Here is a 27,536-nt window from a genome sequence, read left to right as displayed (position 1 = left end):
GGATGAAGGTAATTTGAGCCCCCAATTTAGATAGAAGGTCTCTTCTGAGCAATGGTATCAGGCATTCAGGCAAGTATAAAAATTTACGTGTCACTAGATGGCCCCCTACTTGACAGGATCGTGGTTGGCAGAAATGGCGGGCAGTTGAGTCCCCAGTAGTCCCTATAATGGTCACCTTTCTCTTGGTCAGGGGGGCTATAGGCTGGGTCATCACAGAATATTCTGCTCCTGTGTCCACCATAAAAGTCATTGGCTGGCTCCCTATCAACATCTTCACCCTGGGCTCCTGGGGGCCCAGGGGCAGGGAGCCCGGTCCTTCCTATTCTGAGTCGATTCCAGCCAGTCTGATGAGGTAGGTAGGTAGGTAGGCTTCTTGAGGGGTGCTCTCTTCCCATCCTTTCTGTTTGGGCACTTGTTCTTCCAGGGTCCTGTCTCCTGGCAGTATGCACACTGGTCTCGGCTCAAGGGCATCCAGGGTCGGGGTCCCCTTATCCGAGGTGGTGCAGGATTCTGGTCGAAGCCTATTTTCCCCAGGGCTGCTGCAAGGAGTGCTGCTTTCTGCTTCATTTGCTGGTTTGCTTCTCGTTTGACTTCCCGTTCTCGGTTTACAAAAACCTTGTTTGCTACTTCCAGCAGCTGTGTAGCATTCATCCCTGCGAATCCAACCAGTTTCTGGAGTTTCCGGCGTATATCTGGGCACGATTGGGCAGCAGTGACCATCCGCTGGTTTTCTTGGGCCTCAGGGTCAAATGGGGTATAGACTCGGAATGCTTCACAGGGTCTCTCATAGAAGTCAGTGAGTGTTTCGTCTGGCCTCTGGATCACCGTGGTTGTATCAGACTATTAGTCGGCTTCTTGGCTCCTGCTCTTAGTCCTTGTAGGATGGCTTCCCGGTACTCATGCAGTGCTTCTCTTCCTTCTTGGGTGTTAAAGTCCCAATTTGGTCTGGTGTCAGGGGCCGCGTCATGGTCCACCCCTCAACATCCAGTGTGTCCCCGGGGGCTTGGCCCTGTAGCCATTTTTGTGCTTTAGTGAGAATGCGTCTTCTCCTCCGTATTGAAAAGGGTCAGAAGCAGCTGGCAAACATCTTCCCAGATGGTCCAGTGAGAATAAAAGATAGACTCTACAAGGCCAATCATAGCCTGTGGTTTTTCAGTGTAGGAAGGAGTATGATGGCGCCAATTGAGAAGGTCTGTAGTGCTAAAGGGTTGGTAGTAGAATATGGGGCGCCCGGGTTGAACAGCCCCGTCTTCCCCAACTTTCTGTGGCCCATGTGTCTCCCGCAGTGGCATTTGGAGGGCCCATGGTGCTGGTCTCCCAGCTTGTGCTGAGCAGTCTCCTTCCTACCGGCTCAGGCTAGGGGTCAGGCTCTGCCTCTGGGTCCTCAGACTGGGGAGCTGGTGATACAGGTGGTGGCGGTGTCTCCAGTGGGACTGGAGGTGTCAGTGCCCCGGGGACATATGGAGGGGGCAGGCCTGTCTCATCTTCTGTGTCTCCCTGGAGAATAGGCTTTTCTCTATCTGTCTTTTTGGCCTGCACCGGCTGAGCTGCTAGTATCTTGCACTGTCCAGGTCCATTTGAGTAGAACTGAATCCATGGGGGTAGAGTCTGGGCAATATTCTGCCAGGAGTCAATGTAAGGGAATTGATCTGGGTGGCCTGGGGTTCAAGTAATTATGTGATAGACTGCTCGCACTGTTGCTAGGTCCAAAGTTCCTCCTGAGGGCCATCTGACTCCAAAGGCCGGCCATTCAAGCTCATACAAAGTACAGAGCTTGCCAGGGGCCATTCGAACTCCATAGTCTCCTGAGAACCCCTTTTTGAAATTCTTAATCATGCAGTCTAGGGTGGTGGGTTTTAACTTTGAGCCTCCCATTTCGTCTAGGTGTTTTAAGGATGGTAAGTCTGTTGCTTTGGGTGCTTGGGAAGGTAGCCTTTATATCTCCTCCTTCTCCACTCTTCAAAGCACTGGAGTTCTCAGAAGGACCGCTCTCTTGCTGGCTCTGTGAGTCATTTGAAGGCTAACTTGGTCAAAGAGTCAGGGCTCCAGCCATGGCTGACGTCACTAAAGCCTAAGGCAAGAGCTAGCTCCAGGGGCTTCCTCACCAAATCCTCCCTTTATCCTGAACTAACATACCAAAGGGACTGGGACTGACGGTTGATGGCTAAACAAATGGACTAGAAAGGGGACTTCTAAGGCCAGGTGAGCCCAGTCTTGAAGAAATCTCTGTTCTAAACTCAAGTCCTGAGAGTCTGAGGTTAGGCAAAAGGGACACCCATTATGTCAGTTCAGGAGCTGGGACAGCAAGTCTCAGGTGTTCTGTGACAGAGATAGGTAAGAGACTTTCTCAAAGAAATGGCATCCTAGCCTCCGGGGGCACAGGGGGTACTGACTCATTGGCCGTTTTATGTCCCTTTCCCTCCGGTGTGGCCACCCTGTGCCGGTGTCGCAGACAAGACAAGGGAGGGATTTCGCTGCATCCGCCTGGCTGCTCCCCTCGTGAGGACTAAGGTGCCTCTTAGCTTTGGCGGGTCAGTATAAACTTCTGACTCCGATCCCTGAGGGGATGATACCGCCCTGAGGTGTATGAGGTCACCACAGAACTGCAGGTTGGGACTCACTCAGACTGTAGCCAGAAGCTGTGGAGCTACAAACTTGAGCCTGATCACACACTTTTCAGGCTGCACATTCACACATACACACACATATATAGAGGTTAACAGTCCTCCCACATTATCCTGAAACCTGGTGCACCATTCGGGTGCAGGAAGGGATCAGCCTCCTCTTCTGTCCACTGGGACAGGACCTGATTTTAATCCTGGGGTCCTACCTTGTCTGGACGGTTGCCTGGTGAGTCTGTCTGTCCCTCCACCGAGTCTGGCTGAGGTCTGGCCTCACGGGGGGGCTGAGCCACCGTGGCGAAAGAGAACCTGGAATACCGTCGGGTGGTGCCACCTTGTTTGTCGCCAGAGTCTTGTCCCCCGATTGGCCAGAACCACCAGTCCAGCAGCTCAAGGGGCTGGCATATTGTTGAATCTCACTGGGGCCTCCAGAAATGTTACAGAAATGGCAGGCCAGCCAAGAAACAAACACCACTCGGAGGGAGGGTTGGAGTACTCAGGTTTATTATGCCGGCGAGCTCAGAGGGGCTATTGCTCCAGAGCTCTGAGTGCCTCTGGGAAGTGTGAGTGAGGTTTTATAGGGTCGCTTACAAGCTCGGGGTCCATCAGCCAATAGGGTGAGTACAGCTAGGCAGTATCATAAAAGCGGAAGCAAAGGGTCGCTTGCAATAACCCGAAACCAGTCTAGCAAGGTGAAACTTAAAATTCATGAGTTAACTTAAAATTTATGAGTTAGCCCAGCCCAGTGTTGGCCCAGCCCAAGCTTTTCCTTCTCAATACCATATTAAAGATGATAACCACTCCACTTGTAATTAATGCTGTCACTGCATACACAAGTGATTTTTTTACGTGATGAAAAACAGGGCCTGGAATTGTTAAATTAAATGTAATAGTTATGAGTTACCTTCAGTAGAAGGAGTTGAAGATGGGAAAATTGCAGTAGGGAAAAAAATATCAGACAGGAGGAATTTCTGAAAGTTTCCAGAATGAAGGAGGACAGAAAAGAAGAATGAATGAAGAAAAGGGGAAGATGGATATTTAGGGTATAAAGCACAAGAAAAGATACAAATAAAGAAGGGAGGGACACATAAATAGAGTTGTATTGGATCTGTAGATTTATGGAAAGTTGTCAGAAAAGCCCACTGGTGTAAAAAACAATTTTCTAAAATCAGCTTCACCTACTATGCAAAGTGTTTTAGATTTGTATGCCTTACATCATACAGGTGCATTAGTAGCAGATACAGAGATGTACTATTCAGATCCCCTTCAGTGAAGGACTCTGTTCCAGCTGTTGGAGTGCTGTTGGCTGACAGCCTCTAGCTGTCAGGTCTTTTGGCTGCAGATTGCTGCTTGTAGGAAGTCACCCCATTGAGGTGAGGGTATAAAGTTCCAGCCATTTTGGCTCACTTTGGGACAACTCTGACAGTCATTTCAGCTCCAGGGCTCTCCACAGGGTTGGGTGAGGCTGTGGGGTGAGGGTGGAGGGTTACTTCCCTGCCGACTCTTCCCTCTGCCTGGTCCTGTTCCTCCCTCCCCTCCCACAGGGGTTTGTCCCAAGGGCACTCCCTAATACACATCCTGAATGCTAAACTCTGTCTCAGAGTCCACTTCCTGTAGATCCCAAACTGCAACAGCATTTTATTGACTTAAATATAACCAAAACTGGAGAAAATTGGAGATCTCTAAGCAATGGAAGATAATCATCAAAATTATGTGTTAACATTTTAACTCATGCGTTTCTTTCTTTCTTATTTTGAATTGCTTATACTTAGCATATCATCTTTAACATTTTGTTTCATATAGGCTTGCTATTTCTACCTTCCCTTTCTTACAGAAATCATGCTGTGGAAAGATAAAAAGGTAATAGGGTAAGAAAAACAATCGTGCTGTTTCTTACCCAGCCACTCAGGAAACCCACTATTTCAAGTTTGGTCTAAGCAGCAAAAGAGAAAATATATTGGGAGCTGTGATAGCAGTTTTGTCCTCAATATACACCAACAGAAAGTTCTGAGGTGCTCCGATTATCAGAAGAACTGTCCATGGATGTACTAAAGAAGCTATTTAACTTTCTTTGAGCCTGAAGATTTAAATTGTCACAAAACTCTCACACATGAATAAGATTAGTAATTTTGAAGATCAGGGAAGTAGGTACTTCCACCCTGTCTTCCCCTGTAGCTCCAGAGGAGGGCAGATAGTATATTTCCCAGGTCAGCCCTCTCCTGTTTTAAACTCACTCTGACAGCCAAGCTCAAGAAGATAGAGTGGGTGAGCCTTCTGGCAGGCTCCATTACCTTCAGACCTTTGCTCTCTGTGAAACACGTCTGTTTCAGTGTTCTTGTTTTGATTTTTTTCTGGGATCTATATGTTACCAGGAGATGGATGACTCAGGGCAGCCCACACCCTGATCCTCACTGTGGAAGAAAAAGAGGATGGTGAAATAATTGTCCTGACAATTTACACTAGAAACCTACAGATAAAACTGAGATACTGTTTTATTTTTTTCTAAGATTATCTCCGTAACAGTGATCTTTGATGTTACGAAGTAAATACAATTGTATTTAGCTTTTCCTATTGGGTATGGATTGGAGGACATGGCTGCCTAAACAGCCACTGTGAACATTCTAGATCTTACTTATTTCAGAAAATTACTTCAACCACACTTCTCAGTCTGTCCCCTACAAAGCAAGGTAACTATTTGTAAGGAAAAAAAGAGTGGGGGTGGGAGAGAGAGAGAGAGAAGATATGATGAGCTCTTATAAAGGAAATACTTTAAGGGTTCCAATTCAGGCTTTGTACAGGGGATACCAGTTTCTTCATCTGTAAAATGGGATTAATACTTACTTCAAATGGTTATGAAGATTAAATACAGGAACATCAGGAAAGCACCTAGGACAGTGGCTGGTACGGAAGTATTCGGTAAATGTTTGTCCCTGTCCATTCGCTTTTAATGAGCTACGGGAAAACATTTAAAAACACCACAGGGTCTCATGAGCCCTCCCTCCCCTTTCTATGCCCAGTCATGGCATTGGACATCATAAAAATGCTTCTTCCATGTCTTTTCCCTCCTTCCTTTCTTCCTCATCTAGACAAGAAAGTGGTCGTCTCTGTTCCCATGGATTCGGAGGCTTGTGCCTCCCAGGACAGCTAAGGTAGGGGGTGGGGGGGGGGGGGGAGAGCCAGGGCTACGGCCTGCGCAGCGCAGTGGGGAGGCGACCAGGAGACGATGGGGAGGCGGGCGCAGACCCAAGGGTGGAGACGGGGGAAGGCGAAGGACGCGCGTTCCCGAGCTCGTGACCGCCGGCAGCTCTGGGAACCCGCGCCCAGACAGCTCAGGAGAGATGGCAGGCGGCGGGGACCGGCGCGTCCTGGGCACTCTCCACCTGCTGCTGCTGGTAACCGCCCTGCCCCTGGTGGCTTGGGGGATCAGTCGGGGCGCGGCAGCCTGGACACAGGAGAAGGTGAGTAGCTGCTGCTGCGTGATTGTACGCGGGCGGCTCTTGCGGGGTCCCGCAAGCCCCACCGAGGCAGGATGGGAGGCGGGGCAGAGCCCGGGGCCCCGGCGTCCGGAGAAGTCGGAGCTCTGCGTCCTCGCCTGGGGGCCTCGCTGGCCTCGGGGCTGCTTTGGGAACGCCACGGGAGCAGGGTGATGTCACCAGCCTCCCCTAGGCTGCGGTCTGATGTGGGTACCGATAGGCACAGGAAGTGTGACTCGCTGGCGGTGGCCGCGCGGGGAGGTGAAGGCGCATCGCAGCGCCACCGCCCTTTCGGCACACGCGAGGCCGGCGGTCTCTGCGCTCCGGGTCGCCAGGGTGCGGGGCGCGCTTGGGGGGAGTGCCCACGGCTCCTTCGCCCCGGCATCCACGGAAGTCCTCGCGACGTTGAAGTTTCCATGCTGTCTCGGCACGGACGTGTATTACTATTGGTCTCTTTTAGATTTTTAAGTGGATCATCTCCGAATGAAGGAGCTTAACTGGAGACCCGATTTACTTTAAAATATTTTTTTTCCTTAAAAGAGTAAAATGCAATTGTCAGATAAATGTATCGAGTTGTAGGTGAAGATTTCATGTAAGGAACTTAACGGTGAAAGTGGTTTGCAAGTTCCGTCTTTGTGAAGTATTTACAAGAATTTCCTTTTTTTGTGTGATAGTTTTGAAATCCTGAAATTGCTAGGGACTTAAGCAAAAGTTAATAGTATTGGACTAAAATGGTAATATACTTTTCAAGATACTAAGAAAAGCAGCAAAGTAAAGGGGAGTAAAATGGTAATATACTTTTAAAGATACTAAGAAAAGCAGCAAAGTAAAGGGTTGTAAATTTGACAATGTTGTTGAACAGATCTTTTAAACGCTTACAGCCTGCCACAGTATTGACTCACAGGTTTAAAATACAGGACACTCTGTGAATGCACAGGCCCTCTGTTGACCCACATGCTCATCCTCCCCAGCCACAGACATATGTATATGAATGGCCCATTTCAGTTCTCTGAGCTATACTTACAGCTTCACCATTCAAGGACCACAACATACCCCACTTACACATGGACACCACCAGCTGTAGGGAACCTGATGAGAATGAGGAAGTCAACTCAAGAATAACGTCATTATAAGAAAAATTTCCCATTGGGGTTCAGCAGGAGTGATGTCCATTAAGAAACAGAGTTATAAACTTAATCTTCTCCTTTACTCCATCATGAGTAACTTCCTAGCCAGAAATGGGGAATGGGGCATCAACTACCAGAATGTGGAGCTGTGCCAAATGTCTTTATGATACATGGAAATGGATGGGAATAAGTAAAGTAGGGACTGTTTGAAGGAGTAACTCTGGAGGGATTGTTTACAGGCAGGATAAATTTGTGGGTGGGAGAAGGTGCTGGATTCTCACAATGTTTTAAATTAATGAGACTCTAACTTTTGAGACTTGTCTTTTAAAGCAGGAATCCCTTTTATATTTAAGAACAGTGATTTAATATTCTAATCACTATTCTGTTGGGAAACTGTATCCTTTCATATGGTGCAAGCAAATGAGGCAGGTGACAAAATTAGCCAGATTAGTTAGAGGGAGCCTTACTCTCCAAGTTTTCATAAAGTCTTCCAGGTGGCCAGTACAGTTTGCAGCCTTGGAGGTTAATTAATCCACGTTAAAATACATGCCTTCCTGTACTACCTGGCATTTAGCTATTTTAATCGTGTAAGGTGTGCCCTTGGTACACTGGTCTGCTGGAAAGGTCAGGGGTGGTAAAAGATGAATTTTGAAATCCATTTTCTTTGCTTTGAAATAAAGGTATGCCTCTTCCAGTGGGATCTAATATGTAAAAACAGCTCAACTCTAGCTTATGGTTGTGTTCAGAAGACTGTGATTTGCTTATTTGAAACCTGTAAATAGTTTTTCCATAAAAGCAATATTTTCAGTTGTTAGATTCATAGGTGGGCCCACAGGTGTATATTTAGGAGCATTGGCATCGGGGTACCAGGTATTCTCTATAAAAGCATCTCACTTGAACCTCACAGTGCCCTTGTGAGGAGGGTACATTCATATCCAACTTACAGATGAGGAAACTTGACCATGATTACAGTAGAAAATCATCTTTCCTTAAACTCCCTTTATTGTTGGATATTTAGGTTGTTTCCCAACTTTGTCTATCGTAAAACCAGGACCCAATGTATTTTAATTGGTAGAATTTTCCTTTATTATAACTAAGGCAAAGTAGAAAAATTCAAGTCACATTGAGGGTAGAGGGGCAGATTTTTTGAAAAGAGGATCCTCGCACAGGAGAGTTGGCCAAATCTAGGAGTCCTCCTCCAGGGTAGTTCTGGAAGACAGTTACTGTTCTCTCTAGCATTTCACATTCTTCTGCTTTCTGGAGCCACATATGTTCTAAAAGTCCTTAGGGTTCCCCTCCTCCATGGTTCTAAAAGTCCTTGGCTATCCACCTCTCTACCCATCGTGATTCTTATGAATCACGAAGCAGCGACGGAGACTCCAAGGCAAGAACAGGGAGCCAGTGGTAGGCCGGGTGTTGGTAGAGGGATAAAGAAAATGTGCCATTTTGAGCTTCTTCCAACAGGTTAAGTACTATGACATCCATTATACAGATAAGGACACTTTTCTGGGTCACAGCTAGTAAGTGAGGTAGCTAGGATTTGGCCATAAATTGTTTTCAAAGCCTGCACTATTTTGCTTTTAGATAGAAGGCTGCTAGCATTTAAAGTCAGAACTTTATCTTATTCAGTTCCCAACTGTTCCACAACTGCATTTGTAATGTCAGTGGCATCGAACACAGAAGGAGTTCAGTAAATGCTGGCTGGGTTGAATTTGCAGTAGACACAGGTATTAATCTGAGTACTGTCTGGGAGATGCTCATATGGAATAGAAGCTGAAATTGAATTGGCTGTGCTTTTGTAATGATTGCCCTTGAATTCAATGATTTGGGACTTCAAATCCCTCTGCAAGCTGGGTCAGCTCTACAAATTATGTAATTAAACCCCCCTTGGGTCTGGCACCATGTGATTAGTCCAGAGGAGATGCTGTAGGATATCTGGTTCATACTTTTTTTAGTGGAGAGATTCTTGTCACCTGAAGCAGACTTATTGTCCTTTCTGCCTGGATGAAAAGACAAAGCAGGGGCTGTAATAGAGACTCATTCCTCTGAGAATGCCTGTACCAGTAGAAAATTGTCTACATGCTTTTTAACTGAAATAAACCTAGAATAATTTGGGGTTGGCATTTAACATTGGGCTACACAGTTTTTGCCTCATTTTCTGTCCTCATGCCCAGCCCGCATATCTTTCCAGGTTTCTGCTCTTACTCCTTCTTCTCATCTCCACATAGATAGTTGTATGTTTTGAGTTCTGAGAGTCAGCCTCCATAAAAATTGAATGGTTGCCATTTAGGTTGGGAAAATCAAATGCTTCTCCATACAGGGCTTTAATGAGGAGAAAGGCTTAAGTAATTAACGGAGTGTGGCTTTTTCCCTCTCTGTGTCCTTCACTGATTGGGAAGCTTTTAATCTCTGTGACTTCATAGGGGCATCTTCATTCCCAGAGGGGCAGGGAGAGGAGGGCTCTTTACTGAAGTATATTAATTAAATAGGCGAGCCCAGGAGATTGAGGATCCACACAGCTAAGTCTGTATTCAGGAGCACTAATGGGCCCGTCTGATGAGCTTACCCTTTATTCATCAGTTAAGTGTTTTTTGGTGCTATTTGTCGACTATGTTTCATCCACGATGACTGTTACAGGTAGAAATGCTGGAGGGTTATTTATTTTGTTCCCGTTTTTTCTTAAATCTTTTAGGAACTCTTTCAAGCCTCCATAAATTGGCCATTCAAACATCAGCTTGATTTCCTTTCACTGTGAGTGAAGGACAACAGAGACGAAGTAGGTTCTGGGATAGAGTAATGGACAGTAAATAGGAAAGGAGCCCTTGGTCAAACAATCTTTGACACGATAGTTCTTGACTGTCACAGTGACTGCCCTGGGCCAACCCAACTCTTCAGTCATCACAAGCATCAACTCTCAAAAATTTAAAAAGAATAAAGCCCACCAGCATTGAACCACGGCACTTCCTGGCCCTTTGCAGCAGGCAGACGCTTGTCTTTCCTGCTTTTATAATTTCTGTGCATTCAACTGATTTCATATTTCTGATGTCACACATGCCCGTTTTACTTATTATTATGTAAACATCATCTTAGTGAAGTTTGTTGTAGAAAGATCATTCATCTGTCAATTCTATATTTGATGAATTCATCCAATATTTGTTGAGTGTGCCAAATGAGCCGGGCACTGTGTGGCTCTGGGAGAGAGTGGAAAATAAGAGAGTTCTCGTCCTCCTGGAGTTGACATCTTGCATGAAATCAGACTTTAAACAAGTAAACACACAAGGCCTCTAAGCTACATCTTGAAGTGAGCAGGAGTTAGCCAGCTGAGGAGGAAGAGGAAAGCCTTCAAGGTAGAAGGCACCACACTGCAAAGGCCCCAGGAGGGCTGAGCCCCACACTGCTTTGGGGCCTGGAAGGATGCCAGGGTGACTGAAGCACAGTGAGCTGGGGCGAGTGGCCTTGCATGGGGCTGGTGAGGCAGCAGGAGAGACCAGCGGCTCTTGTTGGCTGGGTTAAGCAATAATTAACCATCTAAGTCTTCTGACTTCTTGCCTCCATTTTCTTTTTTTTCACTTCTCACATCTTTACTGTTTTGTCTTTTAGCTCCCTCTTTCTTCTCAAAGTGCTGTTTGAGAGTTAACACGAGGACTTAGATCCTGGAGGTACCAAGGAATTTAAAGGCTGCAGCAACACATTTATTAAGGAAATATATTTAAAATGTATAATCAGTAAATAAACACAAACTGTATGCTGTTTAGGCACAGCATCAATATTTGGGAGTGCCCTGGAAGTTCATGGATTACGCAGGGAGGCAGAGTAGAGCCAGCACGGGTTTGGGAACTACAGAACCAAGATCTTTTCTCAGACTTACCTGTAAGTCTCCTACGACACTGGGAAACTCAGCTGGTTTCTATGACCCTCAGCTTCCACTGACATAAATCAAGGAGGTTCGATTATAACCATCTCTAAGTGGCCTTTCCAGCTCGAAATTCTATAGCTCTTTAGAGTTCGACGGACAGTAACAGAACCAATAAAACTTACTGAATATTTACTGAGGCAATTTACATATATTAGCTCACTTAATTATAATTACCCTAGGAAGCAAGTGTTATTACTTCCTTTTTACAGATGAGGAAATTAAGCCTTAACAAGGTTAAGTAACCTGGCCAGAGTTACAGCTAGTAAATGGTGGAAGTTGAGTTGCGCAGCTGAGTTAAAAGGGGTCTGTCTGAACCCACAGCTCATGCTCTTTGCATGATAATACTGGAGAGTAATGCTGAGGCGTATCCAAGTACAGATGAGTGTAAGTAATTAGCAGTAAGCATTCTAATTCCACAGTTTCTCAAATGATAACTTAGACATATTCAACTTACAGTGGTTTTGGAAAGAGCTATAAAGTAGACAGGGCTTACTCTGTCTGTTCTGTTTTGCATTCTAAAGAATTTCTGTTACATCATCATCCCCCTTAGGGAAGAAATCATCTGATCAACAACTCACTTCCCAGTGGGCAGGAGTAACACATTCCATCATCAAGTGCCTGAGAAACATGTAATGAATGGCTGATTCAACATTACTAGTATCATAAAAAAATACAGCATGTGTAAAGTAATATCCAAAATACAAATTTGAATGTTATGTTTATTTAGCTACTTAAATTAAGGTTCACTTAGTTAATATATAAGTATACCAAAGAGTATGAGCATTAGTAGAATATTAAAATAATTTTAACTGGAGATAAAAAGTGTGATATTTACTAGGGTACAGAATCATCAAGCTCCGGCTGAAAGGAACTGCAAATCATCTAAGTTAGAGCTGTTCAATAGAAATATATAATGAGAAGCACATAGGTGATTTAAAATTTTTTAGTAACTCCATTAAAAAAGTCAAAGGCAATCGGTGGAATTAATTTTAATACTATATTTAACTCAATATATCAAAAATTATCATTTGAACATGTAATCACTATAAAAAATTATTGAGATATTTTACTTTTACTTTTTTTTTTTATACTAAGTCTTGGAAATTCAGTATGTGTATTACACTTAAAGCACACCTCCTTTTGAGGAGCTACTTTCTGAGAGCTTAATAGTCACCTGTGGCTAGTGGCTACCAGATTGGGCATTGCAGATCTAACTGAAATTACTTTATTAGTATTTTGAGGGTAATGAGAAGTTAAGGGACCTATCCAAGGTCATAGAGCCTATAAATAGCAGCTGAAAACTTTGAATCCAGCTTTTTTCACCCCAAGAGTATGCTTCTTCTGTAAAAGCACCCTGGCTTTTATAAAGCAATTATGCTAACAAAGTATATTGTTTTCTTGGCTGTAGTTTTTGAAATACTGAGTTTTCTTAAGACTAGGATATCAACAACTGGTATTTTTAAACTTTAGTCTTACAAAGCAATTGTTCCAAAATTATTACACAGGATATAAGTGTTAACTATTAATTCTCAGGTTCAAAGCATGACCTTAATTCTGTTTTAAAAACAAGCTGCCAAAACAATTAGTTTAACTTCTAGATCTAAGGGGCTAAATTTTAAAGTTGAGCGGTTTCATTTATTTTGCATCATCTAAGAGCTATCCCTTTATTTTGTGGTTCAAAGCGATTATTTCACAATCGCAAATGTCTCAGGGTAAGTAAGTCTTCAACATATTATGAAATGATAGCCAGTTAAATAATTTTATTTAATCCTCAGAATTATCACCAACCAGCCCTTCTGAATGTGTCATCTCTTCGGCAAGCTGCAGAAGGCACCAGCATTTCTAAAATGTGGCAAAATGACTTACGGCCACTGCTGATAGAGCGGTATCCCGGATCCCCTGGAAGCTACGCTGCTCGCCAGGTGAGAACGCAGTGCGCAAACCCAAAGGTTGTTGAATACTTTGCTTTCATGCCAGAGAGAATGCTGTCCCCGAAGGTCTGAGTTGTCTAAAATTCAGATCTGTCATCTCATCTCATTCTTCACCAGAATAAGCAACCTAAAAAAACCAAACAACTGAGAGTAAATATCTGTTCTGAATTAAGAGGTGCACGTTAACCTAAACCAATTTATGTGTCAAGTCTCTGTCTGGTCTTCAGACAGGGTACTAAGTACTCAACTCTTCATCATTTCTCTAACACACCCCCAGGCACCCAACCATGTTTTCCTGGACCCTCAACACCCAGTTATCAACAGAATTGGACAGTCCTTGCTTAACAGTTCTGGGTCAAGAGTGAGTTACTGTATTTACAGGCATTCAGTCCCCTTTGGAAAATTGTTTTCTTCCTAAAAGGAGAGTCAAGAACAGTGATAAGTTACTTTCTCCAGTGCAGTGCTTCTTATACTTCTGACTCTGATGTATGGTTAAAAAAAATTATATATATATATATATACACACACACATATATATGCACGCACATATATTTTATATTTTATACACAGAAACCTAAAGATAGATTTAACTGATCCAGAAGTTTCATGAAAAATACTTCTATTACCTGCAATCTACTCTGATATTGTTAACTCTATTTTACTAGTTTGTTTTTTTTTTTTAAACTGGTCTTGACCCACTAAGCTGATTTCAAGACCCACTGATTTTACCAGTTTGGAAAAGACTGCTATACAGGGTATATTAAGCCATAAAGTAGGCTAGACCTTGAATGTCTCTGCCTCCTCAGTGACAGTCTTCTTAAGCAATCTCAAACCCCATCTCTGAATGACGTTTTTTCCCAAAGTAGCTCCATTTCAAAGAGCAGCTTGGGAAGGGACTGGGAGACTGGCCTCTCAAATCCTTCTCTGAGACAACTCCACTTGCCTAATTCTTCAGGCAAACACCTTGGCCCTCCACTGCTGGGACAGAGTGACACCTGAGAGGCCCAGCAGCACAGATGTTGGGCTCTTCCCTTCTACCCAGTATAAGGTTTCTGCTTCTCAAGTTTAGCCCAGACACCATTGTCTGTTGCCCCATTAGCCTCCTGTCTTTCATCCAAACAGCTTCTACGTCTCCTAAGGAATTCAGTGGTGGAAACCCAAAGGCACTTTAGTTCTTTTTAAGCTTTAGGCCAAGTGAGGAATTGTGATGATAACTGACTTTCATCAAGCACTTTTTTCAGGTCAGGCACTTTATGGGGCTCTTTTCACAGGCCATCTTTTTCAGTTCTCACGATAATGCCACCATGTGGAGACAATTATTTTTCCAGTGCTACACATTTTAAAAGACCTAAGGTTTAGGCATAGGAATTAACTTGCTCGAGATTATACACACGGTAGTGATGAGGCCAGAATCTGGACCCCGATCTGCTTGACCCTCTATCTCCCAGTCACTGGAGAGTGGTGGCTGGGAGAGACCAGCTCTGCAGTGTGTACTCACAAATGTCTCCAGCTCTGTGTCTTCTCAGCCCAAGTTGGAGAGTGAGGCGCATACCACTCATTTCAGTGATATCCCCTGGGTCTCATCTCCCAAGCATTTTCTTAAAAGAAGCTCAGGGAACTTACTGGATCTTTCCAAAACCCTCAGTTCCTGATTAGAAAAATACTAGGTCTATAGTGCTCACTCAGCCCCACCTTTTTCATTTCCCCATACCATTTGCTCAGAAGCCCAAATATGTACCCAGAAATATATATGCATACCTCAGACCCGAGGTTCCATGCCTGTGGCTTCTAAAAACCCATAAGCACAATGAATATTGCTATTTTTTTTTTTTTTTTTTGGTGGGGTGAAGTAATTAGGTTTATTTATTTATTTTTAGAGGAGTTACTGGGGATTGAACCCAGGACCTCATACATACCAAGCATGCAGTCTATCACTTGAGCTATACCCTACCCCCCTAGAATATTGCTATTTTGATGGCAGTATTTTTATTTAGCTTCAACAGAATCAATTGCACAAATAATCTACATAGATTCCATTGTGATTTTTAAAATACATATGCATTTAAAAGTGTTACGGAATCCATAATGGCAGCTTCCGTGTCATGTGGGGAGGAGGCAAGTGAGAAGTTTATTGACAGTATTTGGGAATGTGCTGGGCACTGCTGCTGGCTGCCTATACATGGTCTGGTAGACACAGCAGTAATCCTAACAGGATGGTTGTGTTAGAAATCTCACTTAAGAGATTCAGTTTTATAATTTTAGGGGGAAAATTACCATGAGTTTTAAGAAAGCTGTCTCCTCGGCTGTGGAAGATACAGGGTTCCCCTTTGAAGAGGAGGTAGATGACACTGAGTTATTATGCAGAAACTACACTAATGGCTTTAATTTGACTAGGATTAGTACCTTTCACTCAGAAATAATTTTAAACAAGAACAGTGGAAAGTTATTTTTTTCTCCCAAGGCATTTCTGAGCAATAGATCAGATATTTTATAATTTACAGTTTCAGTGTTTATGACTAGAAAAAACTGTAAAATCTGAAAAATGTGGACTTGATATAAAATTGATTAGTGGATTAACATCTGCAGTTATCCATGAAGATGTGCATTGCTATGAATTCCCTTTCAGAGGATAATATGGGAACAATATCCCATAGTCTGGATTTTTATTGTCTCTCATCAATGGGTCTAAGGCCGCCTGTTGGATTTTTAGAGTATTTTTGCTTGAGAAGATTATTTGTAAATTTAATACTTTGAAGATATTAAATTTTGGAGGATTTCAGTGATTTATAGTTGAGAGAGGAATAAAAAGTAAATTTAAAAAATCAGGATGATAGAGTCTCACTAAGGAGCAAGCCAGAAACTGTCTAAAAGAGGCAAGCTAGAAACTTGGTGGTTAAAACCCTCCATAGATGTCCAGTGCATCTGAGTGGCTGAAGCTGGCTTCTTCAGTGAAGGATGTGTGTCCCTGAACGGAGGACCCTGAATGGCGGGCTTTCAGCTTGGAGCCAGAGAGACTAATATATCCACGCAAAAGGAGAGAGATACCTGTCCCCAGTGGCAGGATTCAGCATCCTGATCATGGTCTATTTGCAGACTTATTGCAAATACTGCAGGATTTGCTTCCTCCAAGCAAATCTAGTCTACTAGTGGCATTGTTTTTCAGAACTTGGAGATGAGAATTTAAGTTTAATTAATTCAACCCAGGATCATTCACCAATGTTAACCTAAAATCCCCTGGGGCCTTCCTCCCCAGGAAGTAGAATGTCATGTTTACTTTTATCTTCCTCTCTCTTCCTCTCTTTTTCTCCACCCTCCCCCTCCATCTCTCTCTCCCTGTCTCCACCACTCTTTATATCCTCTTCTTTCTCTCTCTACTCAACCTGCATCTCTCTTTGTCTCAGTCTATCTCTCCTTATTTGTCTCTTTTCTCCCTTCCCCACTTAAAAAGATAGATGCATAGTAATCCAAAATATGATCTATATTCTAAATTGCATTTTAGTGTGCCTGGTGGGCCCAGGCTTTTGCTACCCGCAGTGAGGGAAGCCCCGCTGCTTTAGACTCTCTCTCACAGCCAAGCACTCCCTGTTTAGGAGCAGTCTAGTGAGAAGAGCAGTAGTTTTTGGAGCCTACTCTAGAGAATTATAGTGGGAACTTGCAGACTAAATCTGAAAGCCAAAAGCACAACAATAAGGCCTATTGGTGACATAATTAGATTATGCAGCCAATTTGATTGTTTATGAAGGAATCAGTTGCTAAGATAAATAAAAATATTTATACTGAATAAAAAAGGTTATTTCAGGGAGAACTCTTTTGGGGGGCATTTGATGATGCTTTTGTGGATTTTAATGTCAACACAGATACCAGAAATTATGGCCAAGATCTGTTCAGTGAGGTTGAGGAATGAGTTGTGTGTGAGACTTCAACTGAGCAAAGCTAACAGATATATATATATATATATATTTAAAAATCCCAATTCATTTGGTAAGTGTGCAGGCTGCTATTGGTATTAAAGACATTTTGTGAAGCAGTTCATCATCTGGATACCAGATGTTCTGGAGGATATGTTTTTCTTTTTTTTCAGATGACCCTTTTATGGAAAAATTTCTTTTCCCCAAAGTCTGGGGATAACTTATTTTCAAATTCAGTGGAAAACTTGTCTTAAATGAGCAGTGATTTCTCTCTAGTCAGACTACTCATATTCTATATCATACAGTTTTGTATATTCTCATGGAAAATAACTCAGTTATAACCAACCCGTATTTAGTGATCACCTACTGTGAACAAAGCCCGGTACTAAGAATTGTGGAGAGTAACAAAACAAATAAGATACAAGTGATGATTTCAAAAAGGTTATAAAGACTTTTGAAAAAATTATCACATGAAAAGACAACGTGTAATGTAGAATAGAAAAGGTAAGGTACTGTGTGTACATGCTCTTTAGGCCAAAGTCCACCTCCGGACAGAAAGCGAGGAGTGAATATCTGGGAAACTGTTTGTTTATTTGGCTTTTGCAGGACTGACTGTAGAATCACTGTCCTCCTTCTGGCTTAGTTTTCCTCTTCCTGGAAGCTTCCTGCCACAGTTGTTCCAAGGCCCTTGCCTACGTGTCATGTCACATTAGTTAGGGCAGGTCACACAAGACTTGGCTAGGCTAGAAAATCCTGTATTTCCTTGGGGAAAAAAACCTCCCATTCTTTTCCAGTCATTATAAGTTATTTGTTTATCACCTCAAGGTCCATCCCCACTGGATGTTCATTGTGGAACAAATTGCCGGATATGTTGATGGTTAGTTTGTTGTGTGACTTAAAAAAAATTTTTAAGGCAGTTTACAAAAATCTGCATAATATGTCAAGAAAAGAAATGGAATGTAGTGAGGAAAGGAGGGAAATGAAGCAAAGGGAAAATAAAGATAGGAAAGGGCAAATGGAACAGCAATGAACTCACCTGTAACTTCTCACACCACAAATTCTAGATTGTTTAGGATGACACCTCTGGTCCCCGAAACAGTGTTTCTTTTCCATCTGCTGCTTCTTCCTATCAGCCACTATATTGCTCACAAAGTCCAAAATGACCAGTAAAGTTGGGAAAAGAGATTCTTTCTTATTTTCACCAGCGTTTGCAGTGGCTCTGGACCTGCCTTGAACACAAAGAGAAAACTGCTTGATATGTGATTATGGTTCAGAGTTGCTTACTGATTCTTAGCATAGCAGAACCTCAAATGTCCCCCAGCCGTCCCCTTGTCATGGGACTCCCTGTACATTATCTTTAACAGCTGAGCATTAGTGTCTCTTGTCAGTTTCGTTACATTATGAAATATTTGCTGAACTTGGGGTACACGCTAAGTGCTTGGGACAAAAAGAGCTAACAGTGTGCAAGTCTCACCCTCAAAGAGCTTAGAGTGGAAGTTATGACCTGTAGGGCCCACCCTGGTATATCTAGTTTCTCAAACCTGCCTTGTTATCTTCCTAGAAATATTAAAGGTGGGCTTTAATATACACTGAGCTGGATCTCTAGCTCCTGACATATATAAATGTCCACGATACATTATTAAATGAGAAGTGCAAGAGACAGAGTAATATGTAAAGTAGAATTCTATTCCCATAAAAATACACACTCCTCTGCCAAATATATGAGTTTGTGTGCTAGTACATGTTTGTATAAACAAGAAGAAGGGTGTGGAAAGAGACATATCAGATTATTAACATTGGTATTATTAACAACTGGTTAGGTTGCACTGGCAGGAGGTTAGGAAAGAGGGAGAGGATTAACTTTTTCCTTGAAACATCCTTGCTATTAATACAATAAGCATGTATTGCATTTTTAACTTGAAAGGCATTACATAAAAATCTCTGAAACATAGTAAACAAATGAAAACTGTCTAGATCTGAAATTTTTGTTTTTGTTTTGATCAGCACATCATGCAGAGAATTCAGAGACTTCAAGCTGGCTGGGTCTTAGAAGTAGACACCTTCTTGAGTCAGACACCCTACGGATACCGGTCTTTTTCAAACATCATCAGCACCCTCAATCCTATGGCTAAAAGACACTTGGTCCTCGCCTGTCACTATGACTCCAAGTATTTTCCCCATTGGGACAACAGAGTGTTTGTGGGAGCCACTGATTCAGCCGTGCCATGTGCGATGATGCTGGAACTTGCCCGGGCCTTAGACAAGCAACTTCTTTCCTTGAAGGTATCTATTTCCCTCTTGTAGATTCCTGGGATAAAACACATTAGCAGAAACTCAGAGTGAATTCTAGAATCCTTGGGGGAGTGAGAAAGCCATTTAGAAATGTAGACTTCCTATACATTTTTTACTAATTTGTTGCAACATGAAATGAGGTTGAAATAATATTAATTAGGAGATTACATTATTTAAAATGTCAACCATGGGCAATAACCTAAGATCCATGACTGTATTTATTAATTGGTTCCTGATTTCTTAGTTAGGAATACACATCAAATTAAAAGCAACATTTTTTTTTTTTGTGGAAAATGAAGAATATGGAAGGTTGATACAGGAATATGTATGAGAACTACGTTTATTTCTTCTTGTTTATATAGTCATGAAACATCACCACCTTCTAATCTGAGAGATGGTGGCCTTGATTTGGGGGAGGGAGTTTCTGCCAAGTGGTTTGGAAGAAGAGAGTAGGTAATTCAGACATATCAAGATGAAAAGCATGAAGCAGAAATGCATTATTGTTATTATCTGTGAATCTCGGCTTAATTTTATGTAGCATAGCAAAGCTTTTGTTACGTTCTCAGCTCAAAATACTTCTGGGACTCTCAGATGTTATTTCAGTCTCTGTTCTTAAGGGTATATTGGAAAAAAGTGCTAAGCTAGACGAAGACATTTTGTTCAGCTATCTCTCATAACTAAGTAAACACAACAAAGCAAAGACAAAAAACTTTGTTCACTTGCAACGGATACCTTTTTTTCCCCTCAAAGTTTTACGAAGGCGCTAGCCTTTGATACAATGGCGGTAAAGAAATAAAAGGTTTATCTTGTAATGCAAGTAATAGAGATATTTGGTTCTATTTTTGCTGGACATGCTGAACTTGAAGAGAGCAAGAATTGTTTATAACCTCTTGGTATCCTTTTCACTGGTTTTTCATTTTGTTTTGTTTTCTGAACCTTCTATAATGTCTTTGTCCCATGCTCTGCCCTGCTTGAACTGACATCCTTTCCCAGCAGTTGGGTGAGAGAATTCAGAAGCTGATGTAAAAGATTAACATTTCATATTTGCATTTCTAGTGGAAGGACATGAAATGAAGTGAAGTATGACTTAAAGACACAGTCTGTTTGGTGGGTGGGTTTTCTCTTGGTGAGCTCCTTTACCTTTTTCCATGCAACTCACACCTGCTTTGGGTGACCAGAAATAGAAAGGGCTGAACGAATTGTTGGGTGGGGATTGCCAATAACAAGATACACATATATTCTTTTGACTGTCCTTTCCAATAGCAGTAAACAGTGATGGGGACAGTTGAAAATAAAGACTGATTTTGAATGCAGACTTTGAGAGTATCAGATTTATTCTTCCAGTCGTACTTTACCTAGATTTGTATTAAGGAGTTATTTTAGTTCTTCAGCTGTCATGGATTAGGTAAGTGGTGGTAGAATGTGACCTGGGAGAAGACTGGATAGGAGACTGGATGATCATTCCCATTCTTTGTAGTCTTCCCTCCTCCAGGAACACGCTTATAATTATACATTCACTTCTTTTGTCTTGTAACTTTGCTGTGCCCTCCTACCTTAGCAGATGGTATCTCCTCATTCCTTGACTCTGGACTTGGTTATTTGACTCTCCTTGTCCAATGGGATGCTAGTAGATGACACAAACAGAGGCTGGAAATGTGCTTGTGCAATAGGGTTTCCTCTCTCATGCCTTTGCCATCACCATGAGAAGAGCATGTCCTGGCTGGCCTGCCAGTCCTAGGAGGAGGAGAAGAGGCATATGGAGCAGAGCCTACCTTGATGACTGCAGGGTGAAGCAGAGCTTCTTCAGCCAAACCCAGCCTAGACCAGTTGTCCCCAGTTGACTTGTAGACGCTGAAGAACTTATGATTGTTGTTTTAAGCCATTGAGTTTGGGGTGGTTTTTCACACCTTTTTATTATGGCATTAGCTGATATCAGCCATTAGCTGATACAGCCTTGGATGGAGAAAAACTGTAGACAATTTACTAACTCTGTTAACACTGGGAACAACACATTTGTCATACTGCCACAAAGAAAGACTAGAAGACCTTTACAAATCCAACCACACAGTTCTCTAGCTCCAAGGTAGTAGGCTGAGTCACTGGAAATTGAAGGTCACTTTTTTTTCCTGTCAATCCTAAAAAATGGTGAAATGGTGAAAAGATCTTGCAGGACTCAAGATCACTGCCGACAACAGTGAACTCCTGTCTACATGAAATGGTGCAAAGAGACCAGAATGATAGTTAATCACTGCCTTGAACACTGGAGTCACCAAGCTATTGCCATTTCTGAGACACCTTAACTTACAAGCTCTCAGAATATGAAAACTATCTCCTTTTGCTTCTTCCCTGGGCATTAACAGAATGTCTCTGGTCCCAAGCAGTCTTGCTCTGCCCTGCTATTCCATGCTTATGCTGTTTGATTGGGAGTTAGAACTTTGGAACCAGTCAAGGCCCTTTAAACAACTGGAAACTTAGAATGTCTCCACTAAAGTGTGTACCTTACACTTTTTGCCAGTGAGAAAATCTGTTTAATTATGTAGTTCTTCTTAAGCCCTGAGTACATACATATTATACAGATAGACACAGCCTATGCTTAATACTATCAGGAGTTACGAGAGATTCAAAATATAATAAACTGTCCTTTTCCTGTGGCCTAGTTAAGGAGCAGTATTAAGACAATTGACATGATTACCATACAACGATAACTTAGTTTTAAGATGAGAAAGACATTTTTTCACCTTCTTATGAAATCACCCTAAAACAATCAGGAAAATTCCATCTTTGAAGAAACCAGGGAACATCTGTTAATGGGAACCACAATATGAAGATGGAAGGTCAATGGAGAAAAGGCAAATGACATATCAGAGTGGAGGGAAGTCACATTCCCCAGAGAGGGAAGGAAGTGGAAGAAGCCAGTGGTCCCCTGACAAAATCCTGAATGGCTCAGGAATGGGAGGGGATGGTAAGGAAGGCAGAAGGAGTCAGAGGGTGGAGTAGGAGAGTTCTTAAAGTCTATGTAAGGAACACTTAGAGATGTAAGATTTCCACCCCACACTTGGCAGAAAAGTGAGTGTCCCACCTGTACCCTTGCTGGAGATGACGGAATATTTTTCTGGAGAAACTGAACCAGGGAGCTTCTGGATGTGGGGACACCAGATATAGCGGAGGGCAGTACTGAGGTGGTATTAGATGAAAGACTCCACTCTGAGCAGTGAGATTCCCCATCCTCTCCCCCAGCTTCCAGCGTGAGAAGGCCAGCAGCCAGCTCATACCCATCAGATAGGAACCTGGAGGATCCTTCTCTGGAGAATGTGAACCACCTCATAGAAAAGACCCATAGACAGGGACATTTGGGAAGCCTCAGTGAAGACACTGACTGGGCATCATGTTGCCCTGCAGTGAAGCCAACCAATCTGTGTCTCTAATCAGTGTTTTTGTATTTTATTGTTTAATAAATGAACACAAAGCATGATCAGATATTTGAGGACTGTCTCCAGCATGAAAGAAAGAAAGTAAAATATATAATACAAGCTGAAAAATGAACGCAGAGGAAATAAGGTACAGGAGCAGAAGATAACTTAAAGAACACTATTTTAATATCCTTGGAGAGATAAGAGGAGTTTTGTCCACAAAAGACTAAGGAAATATCAGATTCTGTTTGTCCAATGGGAACACATTCCCCAGTATTGTAGAGAGGTGGAGAGAGCAAATGGTTGTGCATTTTCCTTCATCCAGGTTCAGCAGCATGAGTGCAGGCACAAAGCAGGCAGAGAGTTGGACTTAATGTTATGTTTCTGCCATATGAGTTTGACCAATGCAGAGAGAGGCACGAGAGTTGAGCATGTATGCAGGGAGCAATTAGATTGATTGACTCTGGAATTTAAGCTGAATATGGAGTGAAATGAGGACATCATTGGGCAAACGAAGGACTGTGAAAAGGTGAACAATTCAGTAGATTAGGGATTCCAATGGGGTTGAAGGATTGTGGGGTTAGGGTACCAGAAGGACCCTGAAAGGTGAGAGTTGTCAGACAGTGGAAAGTATACAGTTGATCAGAATCCTTCTCACCCTTCTAAGTTATGCTCAGATACTGTCTCTTTCGTAAAGTCTTCCTTGACACTCCAAGGATTTGACCTCTCATTCTATCCAACTGCTAGAGAAGTTTTATGTTACATTTGAGATCCTTGATACATTTTACCATGCCCGTGTATTTGTTTTATCTTTCTCTAACCTAATTAAAGTGTAGGGTCTTCTGAGGGAGAGGCTATAATTACTATTCTTTGTGTCTCTGTTGCATCCCATGGACAGATTCTTGAACTTAGACTCAATACAACTCTGCAGACTTAAATAAGGTGAGAAGCAAGAAAGATCTGCAGTTGTTTCAAGTTGGATTCCCTGGGCGGTACACTCTGAGTTGGAAGTTAGCATTTCAGTCACTTAGTAGGGAGTGGCCTTGGCTCAACCCCTGTGGCAGGGAGGGAAAGGAAATGGGATCAGGCAGAGGAAGTAGTTGGTCTGCTATGCAGGTTTAACAACAGCTTCAGCCAACCCCAGGTAGCTCTGGAGGTAGAAGGGCCCTTTAGAGAGCCCCCAGCACCTGCTTAGGCCAGTCAATGAATATAGGATGCCCCCATGGCCGAGCCATTCCTTAAAGGGACTAACAGCTGAAGGCCTTCTGCTGACGCCTCTGCTGGCGGCAGGGACAACACACCTTCTGAAAGGGAACTGGGTCTTGTTTCACAGTGTCCACTATAGCAGTTCCATAGTTTCAAAGTTCTCTAAGGAGTAAGAAAAAGATGTGAGACTTCTGTTTTCAGAGGGAGTGGAGAAGGTGAGATTTATATGGGTGAAGAAGACTTTGGGAGGTGTGATTTTCGGAGAGGTAATGGTACAGAATAAACTTTGGCATATTTTCACCTGCTTTGGCTTCTTCCTTTTCTTCGTGGCGTATCTATCTCTTTGTCCAGTTAAGAAGAAAGCATGCTGTTTTTCAATCCTCAACATTTTTGCTACCTTTCTATTTTTTTTTTTTAACTAGAACATTTCAGACTCAAAGCCAGATCTCTCACTCCAGCTAATTTTCTTTGATGGGGAAGAGGCTTTTCTTCACTGGTCTCCTCGTGACTCTCTGTATGGGTCTCGGCACTTAGCTCCAAAGATGGCATCGACCCCGCACCCACCTGGAGCGAGGGACACCAACCAACTGCACGGCATGGTGAGTCTGGGTAATTTTCATGGTGCTGCAGTTGCAGCTTCTGCTTCAAAGGGAACCAAAGTGAAAGCCAATTAAAGACCTAAAATTGCCATGGCATGCTTGGAGCAGAGTGTTTATAATAGAACATTTTTTGGCAGGCTTTGGGTTTTTGAGGAATCCCAGAGCTAAAAAGAATGATTCTGGGTTAGAAGTTGTGTTCAACTGAGCTTAATTAGAATGATGTAAAAAATCAAAATAAGGAAACATCAGGTTCAGTTCGGTCCCACGGGAGCACACTCCCCCAGTAAGTATAGAGGTGGAGAGAGCAAGTCCCTTCTCTGAGGCCTCTATCAAGCCTGAGGAGGCTGGGTCCCGGGAAATGGAGTAAGAGTGGAACATAGTAAGGAGATGGGAGTGAAGAAGTTTCCTGGTAGCTTCAAAGCATTATAGTGACTCCAGTGTGTATAGGACATTTTGATGGGTCTGTTTTGATATGGTGTTTTCAACATGGGGGTGGAGATATTTCAATGCTCCTTAAAACTCTGCTCCTATTACCAAGTAATGGGTGCATTTCATGCCCTTTTCTTTTTATCCCCATTGCTGGGTCCATACCCCATACCTAATCCCTTATCCCACCTTTGAATTTTCTCCCTATTCTGACTCTCTTCCCATATTTGACCTTCACTCAGTACTTGAGTCCTCACTAACTCTTGCCTGGAACCCTTGAGACTTCATCTTCCCTGTGGCTCCATCCATCCCTGACCCTTACCTTACCTGTGAAGTGATAGCCTATTCCTAACTCTCTCCACTCATCCCTGTCCTTTGCCTTATCACTGACCTTCACCAAATGAGTCCAAATGGCCATATTCAGTGTTCTCCATGACTCCGACACATCACATGTTGGCTTTCTCTCCGTCCCATTGTCTGTTGGCAGCTCATAATGGGTCAGGGGAACATAGTTGGCATGTGATCCAGTCACTTTTGTCCAAATGACTAAAAAGGATTCAGAAGAGGAGGAGAGATCTGGTTGATCAGCAGGAGGAACACAGTTATTTATCAATCTGAATACATGAATCCATAGTGATAGTTAAGACCATTTTTCCCCAGAAACAAACTCTTAGGCACTTACCCAATCTTGTGAATATACTCCTATTTCAAAGACCATTTTTCTGCCAATGAATAACTTAATCATCATTTATGAGTGAATAGTTCCTATTATCTTTAGAGTCATAGACTCTGAAAATACTTATTGATGTGTCAGGATCAATGCTAGAAATTTACCCACACCTTATCTCGATTATATAAATTAGGAGTTCTTAATATGGGGGGAGTCTTTGGGGAGTCCTCAAGCTTGCTGATGTTTTATGGCTCAAACAAGTTATATATACATTCTGGTATATTACAGAGGCTTATAACCAGAAGGAACCTTTAGCGATCAGCAAGTTTGAGCTTCTTGTTTGATAGAAAAGGAAATGGAGATCCAGAGACTAAGCTCACAGAGCCCCAGTCAAGGAATTTTTTTTTTTTTAACATTTTTTATTGATTTATAATCATTTTACAATGTGAGGAATTTTTCTTATATGCTGCTTTAAAAGGACTAAATGGTTACTATCCAAGTGCTCTCCTTGGCAATTATGTCATTACAGACTAAGGATAAAATGGCTAATTGGAATGGAATAGAAGATCAGATAGACTTGGACTCCCATCTGAAAATAAAGCACATGCATTCTTTTTTTTTTTTTTCTATGAAATATTCAACCTAATGTCCTCTTTCTAGTTTATCCTTAGTGATATCCTTCTGGGGTTACAGAAGGTTACATGAAGAATCTATAATTTGCTATTTGTCCACATTGTGTAGCAAGATTTAAAAAGTTCCCTCTAATGATTCACTTACAATGCTATTAAACCTTTTGTTCATTTATACAGCTCCCTATTTTATTCTCAGTTATTAAAATGCAATTAGTTTTGACTGATTATTTTTCCATTGATGATTATGAAATGTGTTTTGGTGACAGTGATTATACAGTATTTTTTCTCCCTTAGGATTTACTGATTTTATTGGATTTAATTGGAGCTCCAAACCCAACATTTCCCAGTTTTTTCCCAAACACTGCCAGATGGTTTGATAGACTTAAAGCAATTGGTAAGCACCACTGTTAGTAAAAAATAAAACCTGTTTTCTTCCCACTGACAAACACTGCATTTTAAAATTCAGAATTTATGATTTAGGTGTGTGATTTGAATACGTAATATACTTTACTGGCTTTTTTCCTTGCTTTATTGATTAGTTTATTATTCCCATTCATCTCTTTCAGAAGGCCCACTTCATTTTCCTGCATGAAATTGCATTTTGAAATGGAAACATAAAATACTACATTTCATATTTGCATATCCTTAGAAATAGTTTGAAAATATTTTTCCACAGTCCTTTTTAAAGCATATGGAATGCATTTTTAGGGAAAATTCAATAAAGCATGTTGGACGATGATGAGTGTTATGTCCTTATAATGATACCTAAAGATATTCTTTAATGTTCCTTTCTTTTCCATCTCTGCCTTTGTCATCTTCTATTTTCTGTCTTGTGCAGACATGATTTTCCTTTAAGTCTAGTACAATCTCTGCCTATTTCCCAAAGGAGTAGGAGATGGGGATGCAAGAGAAAGCCAAAATCCTTTAAGAGTCATTTAAGAGAAGGTTTAGTGTCAAATAAATGAGAGTAGACTAGGCCAGACTAGGTTAGGCCAGGCCAGGCCAGGCAACCAAGATATCCACAGCCCAAGAGAGAGGCTTGGGACTTGGAGAAGGGAAAAAAGGATAACTTCTTTCCTTTGTACTTCCACTCCATACGCCCCTCCTTACTTCCCCAAACACACACACACACAACAACCACAAAACAAAACAAAACGAAACAAAAACTGGCATCAGGGAGAGATGAACATGAGATAAACTTTTACTGTAGCATCCAAGCCAGGACTGAGGCAAGAACACCAGGCTAGGAATTCCTCCCCAGCCACAGAAGCCTCCTGGAACAGAATAGAATTGTATTTCTTCTAAGCAGTGGGAAAAGCACTGCC

At 42.3% G+C, this 27,536-nt stretch overlaps 1 protein-coding gene and 2 long non-coding RNA genes across 4 annotated transcripts in view; 1 reads left to right on the top strand and 2 right to left on the bottom strand.

The window, feature by feature from the left end:
- Positions 1-3,112: 3,112 nt before the first annotated feature.
- LOC135323077 (uncharacterized) lies at positions 3,113-5,865 on the bottom strand. Its single transcript, XR_010384225.1, has 3 exons — positions 5,463-5,865; positions 4,913-5,032; positions 3,113-4,086 (listed from the first exon to the last, which is right to left on the bottom strand). It is a non-coding gene; the product is annotated as an uncharacterized LOC135323077 (long non-coding RNA).
- A 1-nt stretch (position 5,866) lies between these two features.
- Positions 5,867-27,536, top strand: part of QPCT (glutaminyl-peptide cyclotransferase) — a 24,959-nt gene continuing 3,289 nt past the window's right edge. The window contains exons 1-5 of the mRNA XM_010997249.3: positions 5,867-6,079; positions 12,913-13,059; positions 18,981-19,259; positions 24,307-24,483; positions 26,506-26,605. Of these exons, the coding sequence (XP_010995551.1) occupies positions 5,960-6,079; positions 12,913-13,059; positions 18,981-19,259; positions 24,307-24,483; positions 26,506-26,605 (823 nt within the window). The 5' untranslated portion in view covers positions 5,867-5,959. The remainder of the gene's footprint in view (positions 6,080-12,912; positions 13,060-18,980; positions 19,260-24,306; positions 24,484-26,505; positions 26,606-27,536) is intronic.
- Positions 19,153-27,536, bottom strand: part of LOC116157446 (uncharacterized) — a 22,642-nt gene continuing 14,258 nt past the window's right edge. For both annotated transcript variants that reach the window (XR_010384224.1, XR_010384223.1), the window contains exons 2-4: positions 25,301-25,455; positions 20,822-21,002; positions 19,153-19,284 (exon numbers count right to left, since the gene is read on the bottom strand). This is a non-coding gene — a long non-coding RNA (uncharacterized LOC116157446). The remainder of the gene's footprint in view (positions 19,285-20,821; positions 21,003-25,300; positions 25,456-27,536) is intronic.

The sequence above is a fragment of the Camelus dromedarius genome, chromosome 15 (genome assembly GCF_036321535.1).
Source record: "Camelus dromedarius isolate mCamDro1 chromosome 15, mCamDro1.pat, whole genome shotgun sequence".
NCBI classification, from domain to species: domain Eukaryota; kingdom Metazoa; phylum Chordata; class Mammalia; order Artiodactyla; family Camelidae; genus Camelus; species Camelus dromedarius.
The sequence above is the reverse complement of the archived record's forward strand: the minus strand, read 5'-3'. Positions and strand labels throughout refer to the sequence as shown.